Below are 13764 nucleotides of genomic sequence, written 5' to 3'. Positions count from 1 at the left end.
ACACCGGGTGATTACCGAGCTATTGTTCTATCAAAATTTTCCGATTCAAACTCGCTCACGGTTATCATGCAGGTAAAGGGGGCCCGCTCAGCAGAATGCGTATGAAATATGGAAAGATTCTGAAAAATGGGTGGGGGGCCCGCACACTAGGGGGCCCGCTTTGGAGGCGATGACCCCCCCGAAACGAAATCCTGGCTGCGCCACTGTCTGATACCCTTTTGGGTGCACACCCAAAAGGGTGTCAGACACCCGGTGTTTGATTCCCAATGACACCTGTATTAGTGTCAAAAGTGACACCCGTCTGACACCCCAGCGAGGTGCAGTTTGGTACACACCCTTAAAGGTGTTACGAGAGTGTCCATTGGATGCCAAAAAAGGTGTCGACACATTCTTACATTTATTGGTTCAAACAGGCATATCGCATACAATGGCATTCCTATCTTGTATACAGCAACAAACTATAAAGTACAAAAAATATGGGCCCTATATTTACGGAGAAATCCAATGAAAACTCACCGAAACACATCGGGTCCATTCACAGTGAGAAGTTGCTCGCATTTCAGCAATGATAATTAACCGTCGATTATCTCCAACCTGATGTTATTCCGCAGTTCACTTGCTTTCGTTTCCATGGTGCAATGCTGTGTTGTCATCCTCACTCCAGACTTCAAATTTCACCGAGTACCGCCCGCCTCGTCATTTGAATAAACACGGAGCAAGCTACAAATAAAAGCTAAACATTATCATTAACGCACAATCACTTGAAGAAGTACACTGCGAACAACGTTCGGCGCCACTATATCCACATAAATTCAAAAAAAAGCCCTGCCATCACTCACACCGCACACGCACCACGTGGCACGCCGCCGCCAACTGAAATCTAACGGCTTTCCTGCAAGGTGGCGCTTTTTGATCTTCTCATGGTTGACGCCGTGACTAGCACACAAATGACGTCACACAATGAAGCTTGCTGATTGGGTAATGATTCAAACCACTGGACCTGCTGTGGTTTCTAGCAGTGCTACGGAGTCAGAGTCGGAGTCTGATGGAGTTGGCAGTTCTGGCCGGAATAGGAGTCCATTTTGGAAGACAGAGCGGGAGTGCGAGTCACTGAAAATCCGTTAGACACCGCATCCCTGGTTCCTAACCAGCGGCGTATTTAGAAAATCGCGAAGGGGGGGGGGCCAAGGGTTTGGAGGGCGCCACCTCACCCAAGGAGGGCGCCATACGGTCGCGAGATAAAAAATCGCTCAGCGGGGTGGGGGGGGGGGGGGGGTTGGGAGGCGTTTTTTACCATGCCACCAGTTTTTTTTTGCGTAACCTCGTATAGGTCGTGCTGCATTGATTTTGCATCGTGTGTATTCTTTATACTCCAGGTCACAAAAGGTCAAGTGTTCTTGAAATGCTGCGCCGAAGGCGCGCGAAATTTTTTAAAACAACCTTTTCCTCCGCTTTTTAGGCACGCCTTTTATACGATCACCGTTCAAAGCTCCTCTCGCTCTTTTACCAAATTTGAAGGTGTAAAAAATACCTAAGGTTTGGTCGGGCCGCTGCCACACAAACTGTATAGAAAGCTTGGCTCATGGGTGTCGATGTATAAAAGTTTATTGGCGGTGGCATATCTACGCACCAGATCACCGTATCGGATTGATACCGGAGCGCGAGATGCGTAAACATCATCCAAATTACCTCAGACCAGCCTTCATAGCCTTCTCACAGATGCATACAGTGTACCCACATAACCAGTTTCAATCACCGAAACTTCAGATGCCTGCTGTTGCGCCCGAACCTGTTGACAATACTTAATCGTAATCCATATAGATGCCATGATGCACGTAAAGTAGGATCAATCCGTTAAGACCAAAGACGTGTTTTATGCATCGTAGAGCGTAGATAGTTTTGGTAGGTATAGGTACTTCATTCATTGTGCTGAATGCACGTTCATTTGTGGCAGTTTTCACAGGCAAGACATCAACTATGTGCAGTAGAACGACTAAGTTGAAAAACATGCCAAAGGAGTAAATAAATGATAAGAGGGCAGCGATCAACGGATGTTGCCAATAGGTAGAAGGGCTGCGATCCACAGGAGGGCGCTAATAGGTAGGAGAGCCCCGATCAACATCCCGAGTTTCGATAGTAGGGCACCGATAGGTAGGAAGTTGGCGAGCAGCAGGAGGGCGCCAATGGATAGAAGGGCAGCGATCAACAGGAGGGCACCAATAGGTAGGAGGGCCCCGATCAACAATCAACAGGAGGGCGCCACCAGGTAAGAGGGTGGCGAGGAACAGGAGAGCACCAATAGGAGGGTGGCGATCAACAAGAGGTCGCCAATAGGTGGGAGGGCGGTCATCAACTGGAAGTCGTTAATGAGCGGAAGGGTGACGATTAAAATGGGGGTGGCAATGGTGAGGAGGGCGCCTTTGCTCAAGAGGATGACACGAACAGGAGGGCGTCTGTGCGGAGGGCGCTGGTCAACAGGAAGGTACCAGTGGATAGGAGGGCGGTGATCAACAGGAGGGTGCCAGTGGTTAGGAGGGCGGCGATCAACACGAGGGCGCCAATAAGAGAAGGGCCCCGATTAACATTCAACAGGAAGGACTAGGGAACCAATAGGTAGGAGGGCGGCACTGAACAATAGGATGCCAAAAAGGAGAAAGGCGGCCTTGAAAATTTTACATGAGGGCGCAATAGGTAGGAGAGCGCCAATAATTATGAGGACGCCGATCAGCAGAAGGGCGGCAATATGTAGCAGGGTGGCGACCTACAGGAGGGCGCCTTCGGGTGAGAGGGCGCTTATTTACGGGACAGCGGCTTACATAGGCGACCACCGTTACGCTTAGAGAGCTACAGCCTACAAATGTGGTTGGAGGGCGCCCGAGGGAGCCCTCCAACCGTATTTGAAGGGCGTATTTGGAATGGGCGTCCTCCGAGGGCGCCCTCCATCCGTATTTTCCCTGTAAACACATTCGCGATTGGAGGGCGCCCTCCAGTCGCGATTGTTTTTCGATTCGATTATATCACAATTGCATTTGCGATTGGAGGGCGCCTTCGGCGCCCTCCAATCGCAAAGGGCGCCTTCGGCGCCCAAGGGGGGGGGGGGGCCATGGCCCAGTGGCCCCCCCCCCTGCCTACGCCCCTGTTCCTAACACAAGTGACGTCAGAACAATTTATGTGATGATTTAGGTTCGAATACACGACAGCTTTCAAACATTTCATGACTCATGCTGGAATGTTCCTCAACAAATGACAACACACGTGAAGGTATCACAAGGGTATCAGATCCCTTTTAAGGAACATTTTTGTTTACACCTTTTGAAGTGTTGATGGTTTAGGGTGTTTGACACCCGAATGGATGTTGGTGTAGGACACCCATTAATGTGTCTTTCTGAATCCCATCATGGTGTGTTTAAAAGCGCGTTGCACTTGAAGGTTGTCATCGTGGTGTTGTACACCTCCATGATTCCCAAAACAACATTTTTGACACCAATCTGGGCGTTATATATGACACTGCAATGATGTCCGACACCCGTGAGACACCCCATGGGAATATTTTTCCTCATTTTTTTCACGCTGTTTTTGGTGTCAGATCCTTTTGCAAGTGTCAATGTGACACCTCTAGCAGTGTCGGACACTCTTAACATTCCGCTTCAATAAATGGCAACACCTGTGAAGGCATCATAAGGGTGTCAGATGCTTTTAAAAGAACATTTTTGACACCTTTTAGGGTGTTTGATACCTTAGAGTGTTTGATACCCGGATGGGTGTGGGTGTCGGACACCTATTAAGGTGTCATGCTGAATCCCATTAAGGTATATCTAAACGCTCGCATGCGAACGAACACTTGAAAGGGTGTCATCGTGGTGTTGTACACCTTAATGATTCCCTAAACAGCATTTTTCAACACCAATCTGGGTGTTCGATGACACCTCCAATGGTGTCTGACACCCGTAAAACACCCCTGGGGAATAATTTTTTTTCTCAGTGTACATAAAAAAGACAAAGTGCAATTTCCTACCAAGCTAAATTGATACAGGCTCAACACGGTTGAACAGGCCTGTATAGTGTATAATGTGTATTGGTACATACCTTCTATTGCACTACGCCATCAACTGACCTCTTCTGGCAACTCCCGGAATTACACACACAGTCTTGCCTGCATCGCTGAGTGCAGAGGACCCACCAACTTCGCACACACTCAATTCCCGTCATGACACTCGGACTACGACTACGCGCACATTGTAGACACGGTGGCGACGAGCTGGTGATCTAGGAAGACATCGATAAGACGTGGTGAAATGGACGTGGGCGGAAACATTGCAAAATCAACTTCTTTTTTATACAGTGGAAACGTTTTATGAATCACGAAGGAAGCGAAAACTGAGAAATGCCCAAAGAGCGAAGAGCCATCGACGCTCTCAGATTATCTGAAGACCTGAATAGCAAATCGTCCAATAAAAGTCATAGGTGACGAAAAAAAAATGCTCAATGCCAGGCGACATGAGATATGATTCTATCTTTCAAAACGTTGTGTGACTGATTTTTCATTCGTCATGGACAACGAAGACGCAAGTTTTCACAAAACTGTTTTTGTTTGCCGTCGCACAGCTAATATGTATGATTTTGATATTCGACTCATCCAAACGTAATAGGGATTAGCGAATTATGCTGCAATTACACCAATGCCCAGCCAATGTAACATTACTGACAGAAAGTCATTCAGCAACTAGTTAGAGACTACTGGAAATGCGACACGTCTTACGTGAGTCGTATGAGATCTGCCCATCTACACAGCCTTATGTAACATGTACACCTATCACACGAAACATTGACTAGAACACTTTGGTCACTACTGGAGGCTCAGCTCCAATGCGTTCCTACCAGGGAAACACATCTATGTCCGTATCACTTCAACGAGATCATATGGTGGGTACTCTGGGTAGAGCATCACACACACGGAATAAAAGCGTCGAGCATTAGTGATTCGTGGCGTCTTCCCATATTCGGAATCGGAAGACGAAGCGTGCAACAATAAATATTCCCCTTTCCGACTTTCATTCGGCCTTTGTGTAGCCAATTCCGCAAGTATGGAAGGAATACGCCCATTTAGCTTTCCCGGTACTCCCGGAAAGTTCTACTAAGTCACTTACAGTTTGCTTACAGTTCTATTCAGTCAGGCCCAAGGGGCTCAAGCTCAAGCGAACTCAGCTGAATTAGTTGCTCTACGGCTGACCATGCGGCGCCGGCGCTAAACCCAAAATAATACAACTGCGCAGTCTTATACAAGTAAAGCGCACATGCGGATGACGGGTAAATGCGTTCACTCTGAAACTGCATACAGCCAACGTCAGTGTCAAGCGTTACTCACTCTCAACAATCGCTGAACAAAACTTTGAGATCTAGCTTCCACTACCAGATACCACAATCCCTCCCCGGCCTCCCCCATCAGGGCTCTTCGGCGCTCCTGGTGCCGCCGCGCGACTCCTGGGAGCTCCTGATGGTCGCCTTCCAGGGGTCCTCCAGCTCGCCGATTGCGGTGACGGCCGTCTCCTCGTCCTCGTAGGGTGGCGAGCGCAGACAGAAGCCCTCGCTACCGTCCGGGTGCATGGCGAACAGAGTGCGCTCCAGCTCCGTCACCTTGTGAGGCTTGACGTGGTGCATCTCGCGCATGTCGGCCACCGGGAACCAGGCCGCCTCCTCCGGCGGGATCACGTTGATGCCGAAAAACCTGACACAGGAGGCAGACATATACATATAAAACAGAGAATTGGTCAATGACACGTTCATAGCTATACCTGCCATGTTGTAAGAAAGAAATTATGTTTGGAAAACCCTGAAAGCTGACAAAAAAAAAGAACCGTTGATCGATTACCGTTAACGATTCTATGACAAAAAAAAACTGAAACGGAATTTCAGGAATGAACTCATTCAGGTCTCTTGGTCACGCTCTCAGCGGCCACGCATTTTACATTCAGAAGATGAGTGCATAAAAGAGCGATTTATGCTGGTCATAAATTGCCAGGCCTTTGTCTATTAGGTTCAAGATTTTTTTTTCGAAGAGCTTACAACAAGTTACGTACCCCGGTTAATCTTTCTATCATCTCCACTTACTTGGCTATGGCCACTCCGGGCAGCCAGAGTGCTGATACGAGCACCAGGACGCAGATCACACCCCAGGCCCAGTGGGGCCACAGTTTGGTCACCACCACCGCGGCCTCGGCGTCCCACGCCTGGTATCTGCGGCACAGCAGGCAGTCACAAGTACAACGACGTGGCTCGACGTGGGTCATATTAAAGAAACAGGGGACGCAGGTTGTCACAGCTCAATCAATTTTATTGATAAATCCATTATCGTGCCACAAACTAAACAGTACACTTGCACGTAGGGTATTAACTATAAATCCGCTTTGAAGGAGGCCAAACACATTTATGTGATTGTTCATGGTGCTACTAAATTCGTCCCAGTATTTGATGCCCTTTGAGAAATTGTGAATTCGTCCAAATTAGTCCTTTTGTACGATTCTATGACAAAAAACTGAAACGGAATTTCAGGAAGGAACTCATCCGGGTCTCTCGGTCGCGCTCTCAGCGGCCATGCATTTTACATTCAGAAGATGAGTGCATAAAAGAGCGATTTATGCTGGTCATAAATTACCAGGCCTTCTTCTATTAGGTCAGGTCGATAGGGGCAGGCTGTTGCTTGTCCGCCAGAAACTATAGCTATATAAACGGCTTTCAACTTCTAGAACGCAGATATTGCGGAAATATGCTTTATTATACGTTCTTGACAAACCTCTTCTTCAAACGAACCCTTTTAGGTACCATCTTTTTCATATTAAATGGGAATGTGGTGACAATATTCACAGTTGCATAGAAGTTATCATGCGACAGTTGATATTTGAATTCTGAATTTCATCCTGCTGGGATCTGCATTTGATTGGGGAGGAGTTATGCATACGTACCCTGCCCCGTCCATTAGGGTTTTGATAATGGAGGCCACCAGAATGACAATCATGGTGAAGGGCGAGAGGTACTTCCAGCAGAACATCCAGTACCAGTGGGGACGCTTCCCGGTCATCATCTCAATGTCGTCACAAAATCTGAAACGATAAATACTCCAAACTGAGCACAAAATGACAATTGTCTCCTACTGCTTAGTTTCAGCGCATAAGCAAACAAATCCGAGATTCCGTGAGAAGAAAGGTAATTTGAATTGTCCCTTTACGTGCCTTATTATTTGCCACAAGTAAATAAATACGACACTTGTGACAATGTGACATCCGAGTGCAGTCGACATACTGTCATCGAAGAGATCAATATTTACGGAGAAGCCTGCCGTGAAGATGAGGTGGGCACAGCGAGCCCCCTAATCCCAGATCAAAGACTTGAGCGAAGCTCTTGTGTAGGTGTCACTCCCCGATCTCCTCACGGCCTCATGTTGCTCATCTCACCTACCTCCTGAGGCCGTAGACCCAGGCGATTCCGATACACTCGGACAGGGCGATGATCAGCAGAGGCAGGTTCCCGCTGAAGTCGTCGAACAAGATGAAGAGGTAGTTGCCGGCCCCGTGAGCGAAGACCATGGACAGAAGGCAGCATATAATGCAGATGATGCCTGTGGTGAAGACACGGCGATGCAGTAAGCAAAGACCAGCAGAGACTATCGCTGAATGTTGAAGCTGGATCCTACACAACGAAAAAGTAAGAAGGCGCTTGGCAGCAGCTAGTTTAACAAAAACATTTCTTAGGTCATGGAAGGCTAGGACCGTTTCCTCTTAGTCCGGGACTTGCTAAAACATTACAGGTCAATCATGTGACAAGCTCCATAAGCGATACCGTTGGGATTAAAGAAGTTAAAACGGAAATCCCTCATACGGCCGCTGTAGAGTAGCCCACATTATCACCATGTCACAAATACAAATGATGCCACGATGAAGCAGCTGGCTCGTGTCGCTGTCGCCCACCTGTCAAGATCTCCTTCCGCAAGTTGGGGAACAGCTTCAGGTCGACGATGGAGGTGATGACGCCCTCCAGGGTGCCGAACTCGGAGTCGATCCCGAGCGTGAACAGCATCAGGAAGAACAGGACCGACCAGAAGGGCGCCGCGGGAAACTGGTTGATGGCCTCGGTGAACACGATGAACGCCAGACCGGTGCCCGAACTCGACTAGAAACAAAATGAACAGCGATATAGGATGAATAGAAGCTCGAGAAGAATAAAAACATGTGCACAGAAACGTTTGTAGGCTTATGAAGAGGCGACCATGATACAAAGACGTCAAAGACGATATCCTGCAGGGCGTCAGTCAAATAATGATTAAAAACCAATGCTGGATAATTGCCAAGAAAAATCGTAACCATTCAGCTTCAACGTCTTCAGCTTCAACAAGAAAATTAGGAACCCAGAGCCATAGGAGCACATCCTTCAGCCGACCCGAGTCGTTACTCACGTTGGCCAGCTCTTCGTCGAGGTCGCAGACGCGCAGCTGCCTGAAGATCCTGTTGTAGACCTCGGGCGGCACGGTGACCTCGGGGGCGGCCGTGGTGACGCCGCTGACGCCCAGGTAGCTGACCAGGCTGGCGTTCAGCTCCAGCTCCCGCTGGTGCAGACACTTGTTGTGGGTGTTGTGCGCCTTGAATCCTGCGAAAGGGCGATACGGGTGTGTAGAATGCAAGCTGATATACCACGAACGTCTTCAGATCCAGCTTCCTCCATGTATAAGAATTTCTCCCCAAATTGATTCGCCTCTAGCCACCTACCCTCACAAGATCATTTTGTTCACCCAGCTTCCCACGTCGTCCTACCCCCATCGTCTCACCGAGCACGGAGAAGACCACGATGCTGGCGAACATGGCCGTCCCGGCGTTCAGAAGGCCGATGGCCACCGCGTCGCGGAACACGTTGTTGTTGGGTGGGTTGTACGAAGAGAAGGCGATTAGGCCGCCGAAGCCGAGCCCGAACGAGAAAAAGATCTGAGTGCCGGCCTCCAGCCACACCACCGGGTCGATCAACATCTTGAACTGTGGTGAGAAGCGGGAGGGTCTCAGAGATCAAATAATGATGCTATGCACGAGCAGTGCCAGTGGCGTGATAAAAATTGAAAGCAGTGAGCAAAGCGTCGTCAACCTTCTTTCATCCCATTTCTTCCCATTATTGATTGACTTTTCGTGTATCGTACCGCTTTATTACTTGTTCTTCTAAATAAAATCGTCATGACTGCGCTGATAATTGGCTCAGTTGACGTTTACTTGGTAAACATGAAAAAGTGTTCTCGGAGGCGGATGTACATACTTATGGTGAACTCAAGAACGTTTGGTCGTTTATGTGCGCCTGCTCCCGGCTCAGTTGCTGTCATAAAAATGCGTCGCAACTGCGAATTTTGTCGTAAGCAGTTGTGCTGGCAGCTCGGAGCAAAAAAAGGTAAGTCAATTTAAAATGAAAATTTGAAGGTGAGAGCTACAAGAAAAGTCGAAGCAAGCGCAAGTTACATGCCATTTCTTTCTCTACATTAGCAGAATCAGGATGTCAGGCGTCAGCTTTCTTTTCCAGTGTTGAACTGTGAACTTCTTGAAACGTACACAGACACATACATATTTATGATATAGGTTGTCATATTTAGCTCGAACGCTGAAGATGTGCACATGATTTCTTACCCCACCATGATTTTGTGACATTATGACAAAATCGACGATGGTGATAACTCACGTCAGGCGTGAAGAGATGTCGCAGTCCGTCCTGCATGCCGTCCAACAGCATCCCGCGCACGAAGAAGATGAACAACACCACGTACGGAAATGTGGCCGTCACGTACACAACCTGCAATCCGAAAAAGGCAGCTTAGGAGACGTCAGGCGCCGATGTCATCGAGTTAGGGGATGATAATGATGATAATCAGTTGGAGGCTGTAACAGCGTATGGATTTCTGCAGTTATTCCGCTTTGAAATGAAGAGTTAATTCAGCGATTCAACAGTGATACGACTTTTACAGCATGAGTCCCATGCCTACCTGTATTCAACTGCACCATTATTACGATGAATTCAAGCCATCCGGCACTGACCTTTCCCGACGAGGCGATTCCCTTGGCCATGCAGAGGTAGGTGAGGACCCAGGCCACCACCAGGCAGCTGCAGATGTGCCAGTTGAAGGCCTCCGGGGAGTTGACGTCCTCAGAGATATCCAGTGTTTGGCGGTACCAAAAGTACTCGGTCGGGCTGCTGGCCTGGATGAATGTTTGTTAGCTTCATGCCATACCACATGCATTCGCAGGTCGCATCTGCCGTTTATTGTGTGTCCCGTAAAAGTGGTCGAATACAAGCTAAGCCCGCTTTAAATCTATGTTTCTGGCTGATGGAATCAAAGTTATTAACATCACCAGGCTGTTAGGAATCAATATGCACACTTAGCCACATCGGTTTAACTGAGCACGAGACGTGCTTACAGAAATACGGCGTAAATTCTCACCTCGCATTCTTCATTGATAACGTAAGACTTGTTCGGAAAGTATTCTTTCGGGCATTCCGACCAAGGTAAATGCGCTGAAAAACTCTGAAAAGTAAACAGTGAGCATTTGTCATAAATCGACAACGATATTCCTTCGTGAAAATAAACAGTAAAACTGATAAGGTATAGGCAGAATTTGCTCTTTAGCACCGAATGTCAACAGGCCCTGAGACACTGTGATTTACATGAAACATCGGTGACTCACATGGAACATGTAGTAGAGGCACCAGGCGATAATGGTGTTGTAGTAGAGCGCCACGTTTAGCGACACGAAGCAGCTGGCCATGCCGATGCCGCCCAGGTAGGGAGACACCTGGTTCCACACCCCGATGGCGCCCTTCCGCAGCCTCTGGCCAACCGCCAGCTCCAGGTAGAACACCGGGATACCCAGGATGAACAGCATGATGAAAAACGGGATCAGGAAGGCACCTGGGAAACAAAGGAGAACATGCGAGAAACAGCAAAGCCGAAGGCGTTTGCTGTCCATTATGACAATCGTTGCAGACTTTCTATTATTGTACGAATCAAGGGTTCATACACCGTTCGAACCTCATATATTTTTCATTTACCTTATCTCTTATAGTATATGTCTGAGCTCAAAAACAAGCTAAAGTTCGGCATGTCTAACATGCTTATACATAAATCCATAAGCTCCTAGGGAGAGACGCCGTTCGGTAAAAGTCAAAGCAAATCGGCTCTGGGGAAACCCGCCTCTGCTGGCGGGCCTTCAGACGTAAGCTGACATAAGTTGACATACCTCCGCCGTTTCGCTGAGTGAGATAGGGAAACCTCCAGACACTACCCAGGCCGACGGCATAGCCGATGGTGGCCAGCAGAAACTGGAACTTGTTGTCCCACGACTCCCGCTCCGGCTCCTGCGTGGGCGATTCGGCACCTTCTGCTTCGAGCTGAAATGATAAAATAAAATAAAATATTCAAATAGCGCCTTGCTTGGTAAAGGAGGGGGTGTTTGAACATCCGGCCGAAAATATGGAGCCACCTTTTTGGCACACCTTATGCGTCTTTTCTGCACCTTTTGTGAAAGTTTCAGACCCAGGTCTCTCAAGATCAGGCCACCAGGTCACGTCAAGTGACCTCGCCTTATGAAAGTTATAATGCTCGTCATAGTCTGACTAATTGAATGATCGCTTTGAGCCTTTCAGCGATCGATAAAAGAATTAGTATTCTTAAGGCGTTTATTTCAGAATGTTCATATCGGTGACCTAAGGTAAGGGTGAATTCATAACCCCTTTACAATAACTCAAAGGGATCAAATTCTAATTGAAATCCGTCTCTATTGGACGAAAGTCATTCTACGTATTCCGAAACATCAGGTAACAGATAAACATGGAATATCAAAGCCAAAAATTGCACCGTAACCTCTCTTTATGTCCCTGAGGTCATATCACACCATGAAAAAAATCTAGCAGTTTTTTACACTAACTTTTGATAAAAACTTGCTGGAGTGATGAAAACACCGTGGGTGTCTTCAGCTTCACGACACGGTTACGTATCAGCCGATACACATAAGGTGTCCGTTTTCGGTCAGGTTATGACCTTGAACTTAAGAAGTTTTAAAGTTGACTTTTTCAGGTCAAATTATAGTTTATTGCTTCGGCATGTGTCAGCGAGAGGAACACGATGCAGGTCAGATAAATGTCGTGCGAAGTTTGATAAAAAATGTTGCAGATAGACGAACAGAATCCGATGATAATTACGGATTTTGCTTCGGATCTCACCTATGTGCTTATTTTACCATACCTTTCGCACGAGCTGTCTTCTCCGCGCCCATACGACATCCAAGCTTCTTGTTCTTCGACATGGATTGTATCTACTTTTCTGAATGTGGATCTCCCTGCTCAAGTCTGGTGTAGATTGGAAGTAAACCCGAGGCATCTTGCTGCCTTTCAGGCCTTACGTGCCAGTTTCTAGATGCGTTGCTATCTTGCTATTACCATGTAGAATGCTCGTATGAGAGAAGGCTGAATCCCTTATTCCATATTCTAGGTTATCAATGCAGCAACATGACAGAAATGCGTCTCAAGACGGCAGGCGGCAAGACGACAGCTTTCTCACTAGCAGATTCATACTCAGGAGTTACAATTTACAAAGACGCACTTGGCGATGTGATGCCAAAACCAACAGCATGTCTTGCAATTACGCTAACAAAGTTATGATATTTGTCATACAAATATCTGAAAGAAAGTGTGCGCAACTAAATAGCTAAGCATAAGAGCATTGTCAACTTTTAGTAGTAGAAATCAAAGCCACATGCCAGAAAGCAAGAATAATTGGTGTAAGCAAGCGTAGATAACTGGTTCAAACCAGTTATCTACTATGGCAAGACGAGCACTCCCCTAATTGGTTCCACTCCTGCAAAGTGGTCTTGGCGTTTCAAAACTTTTTCTTGATTTCTGCATTTATGTTTTTAAATGTGAGACTGTTTGTTTCGGTGCTTCTTGTGAAAGAAGCCTTTCTTAATGTCATTGGCATAACGGAATGTTCGTAGAAATGAGTACCTAATTCCATGTAAATAATTAACATTAAATATTCATAGCTACCAGAAAATAATTTCTACTTTGGTTGAAATAGGTACAGAATATTCACCGTGCATAGGTTTCAATAGATATGAAACATGAGCTTAACTACCAGAATTCAGTAACCTTAGAGGAGGCTTAAGAAAAGTAAAATGAACAGACATTGCAACTAGTTGTTGTCATTATAGTAGATTAAAAAAATATTTTTGCTCGCAAAACACCGATACGGGCGAGAGTATAATGAATAATATAGAAGTGTTTTAGGTACCCCCGGGACGACGGTGTGCGAGCCGCATTCTGCAAACTCCGCCCCGTCGACCGACCACTGTCCCTGGCTCACCGGGCTCTGCAGCGCAGAGAGCACCGTCCGTAACGCGCGGCACTCCAGCCTTAAAGCCGTGCTACGCCGGACCCTGAACGGCGCCCTCATTTACACCTGTGTTCCGTGGAGGCTGGCAGCCAGGACAGGAGCGATTAAACAACAGGACGCCGCGCTCTCCTCAGAAGAGGACTGTGCCGGTGTGGGACGCCACCTGCACATGCTGATTTTGATTTTTGACCTTGACCTCTGACTGACCTTGCAAATTGACCTGATATGAAAATATCAAGATCTTTAGAATTGAGTCGTTGAGACATCTCGTTTGTTACCACTTTGTTTCCGTAACCTCTTTATTTACGCAGGCATATAAAGGGGCTAAAAAAAGACCCGGTTACTCGTGTGATCGGGAT

At 47.3% G+C, this 13764-nt stretch overlaps 1 protein-coding gene across 1 annotated transcript; it reads right to left on the bottom strand.

Annotated features, from left to right (window-relative positions):
- Positions 1-4059: 4059 nt before the first annotated feature.
- On the bottom strand, positions 4060-12894 carry LOC122391995 (sodium-dependent neutral amino acid transporter B(0)AT3-like). Its single transcript, XM_043386385.1, has 13 exons — positions 12260-12894; positions 11256-11406; positions 10704-10927; positions 10460-10543; positions 10056-10217; positions 9703-9813; positions 8816-9017; positions 8447-8637; positions 7962-8163; positions 7453-7612; positions 6960-7097; positions 6109-6234; positions 4060-5725 (listed from the first exon to the last, which is right to left on the bottom strand). Exons 1-13 carry the CDS (start codon positions 12392-12394, stop codon positions 5443-5445), a joined length of 2169 nt encoding a protein of 722 aa, XP_043242320.1. The 5' UTR covers positions 12395-12894; the 3' UTR covers positions 4060-5442.
- Positions 12895-13764: the final 870 nt, after the last annotated feature.

The sequence above is a fragment of the Amphibalanus amphitrite genome, unplaced genomic scaffold, assembly GCF_019059575.1.
Source record: "Amphibalanus amphitrite isolate SeventyFive unplaced genomic scaffold, NRLGWU_Aamphi_draft 000465F_arrow, whole genome shotgun sequence".
Taxonomy (NCBI): domain Eukaryota; kingdom Metazoa; phylum Arthropoda; class Thecostraca; order Balanomorpha; family Balanidae; genus Amphibalanus; species Amphibalanus amphitrite.
Note: the sequence above shows the minus strand (reverse complement) of the source record. Positions and strands in the feature narration are given on the sequence as shown.